At 46.7% G+C, this 1,505-nt stretch overlaps 1 protein-coding gene across 1 annotated transcript; it reads right to left on the bottom strand.

Annotated features, from left to right (window-relative positions):
* Positions 1 to 376: 376 nt before the first annotated feature.
* TCIM (transcriptional and immune response regulator) lies at positions 377 to 1,251 on the bottom strand. Its single transcript, XM_044283071.1, has one exon. It carries the CDS (start codon positions 1,156 to 1,158, stop codon positions 871 to 873), a length of 288 nt encoding a protein of 95 aa, XP_044139006.1. The 5' UTR covers positions 1,159 to 1,251; the 3' UTR covers positions 377 to 870.
* Positions 1,252 to 1,505: the final 254 nt, after the last annotated feature.

Raw genomic sequence — 1,505 nt, 5'->3', positions numbered from 1 at the left:
TTAGGCCGGGGTTTTTTTTGGGCACATAACTGACCCAAATGGAGCTAAACTGACTCCATTGGAGTCAGTTTAGTTCCCATTAGGATTAATTTTTTTCCCCCCATGCAGGACTTTATTTGTCCAGGATGTGAATAAGCCCTACCTGTTTTTAGGTCATTTTATTTTTAACCCCTGAATGACTGGTCACCTTTCAGCCTTGGAGAGGACATGCACCCTCATGTTAAAGGCACATATGCAACTGCATACCCCAGCATGTCCAGAAGAACATGCTGGGAGCAGTAGTTCCACGAGACCTTAGGCAGAGGATGCAGGTGTGCACTGGTTGATGAATAACCCATTGATTACCATTAAAAATAAAACCACAGAAGAGAAAATGTAAAATTAAAGAACAAATTTATTAACAAATATATAACATATAAAAATTCATAATAGCTTAAATATAACATAACCAGCACCAATAAAAGTCATGTTCTCGCTCACCAGTCCTCAGCTTCCCCTCCACCCCCCATAGTCCTGCTAGGGAGAATTTACTGGACAGTCTCTTGGCACCGCCAGGTGAGCCCCACATGGTCCATGTATCTCAGCTTCTCCTTCAGTCACCCCCGGAGACCTGTGCCGTCTCCTTTCTCTGGAGGGAACGCTCAGTCCCATGAAACTGTCTCTTTCGGAGCACACGCTTCCAACTCAGTAGGACACAGCGTCTCGAGGTTAGATCGCAAGCTCTGCAGAACATTCTCTTTACTTCATCTTGAGATCAATTTTTTTGCAGAGATGCAAAGGCTTGCTGAACCATCAAGTTTTTTTTTTTCTCCAGATCTCTTCTCAGGCTAGACTTCCGCGCTTAGATTGTAAGCTCTCAGGCCAAGATGCTCAGATCACCTTGATGGGAAGTTTACGGAGCTTGAGGAACTGCAGGATTTTGTCCCTGGTCCTCTGCTTTAGCGCCAGCAGCGCCCTGGCTTTCTCCTCATTGTCCTGGTCAATGCAGAAGATGATCCTGGCTCTGTCCTCCGCTTTCTTATCGCCAGTCTTTTTAAAGAGCTTCTGCAGCGACTCCTGGTCAACCCCTTCAAAGATGTTGGCGGTGGCTTTCTTCCGGGAAGCGGTGTCAAACCGGTAGCCATGGACAGAGGGGCTGACTCTCAGAGAGGTGGACATGATGATGCTGGTGGTTGTAGTAGCGTCTAGGCCGTGCGCTCACTGTAGCTTATTGGCAGTAGCTGGGATTGCCACAATTGGTGCTGTGTGAGCCGGCTGAGCCGCCTTTTATCCTGAGCTCTCACATTGCTCTGCTGACATCATCCACCCACGGGGAGGGACCGGAATTAAGAATTAACCCTTTCCTCTGGAAGCAAATCCTCTGGCGTGGAGACAATCTGCAGAAATTCCACTGAAAAGCTTTTCTTATCTTACGAACATTTCCTCCTATTGTCTAAATCTATAGTAAATGTAGCAGCGCCGAGTTTGTCATTTGACATAACTCTGTGGACTGCAGGAAAACCTAA

This window comes from Bufo gargarizans, chromosome 2, assembly GCF_014858855.1.
Source record: "Bufo gargarizans isolate SCDJY-AF-19 chromosome 2, ASM1485885v1, whole genome shotgun sequence".
In the NCBI taxonomy this organism is placed as follows: domain Eukaryota; kingdom Metazoa; phylum Chordata; class Amphibia; order Anura; family Bufonidae; genus Bufo; species Bufo gargarizans.
This window is presented reverse-complemented; position numbering and strand designations above follow the sequence as displayed.

Bases quoted from the DNA above. Each gene is read 5' to 3' on its own strand.
- TCIM (XM_044283071.1), bottom strand. From the start codon at position 1,158: ATGTCCACCTCTCTGAGAGTCAGCCCCTCTGTCCATGGCTACCGGTTT.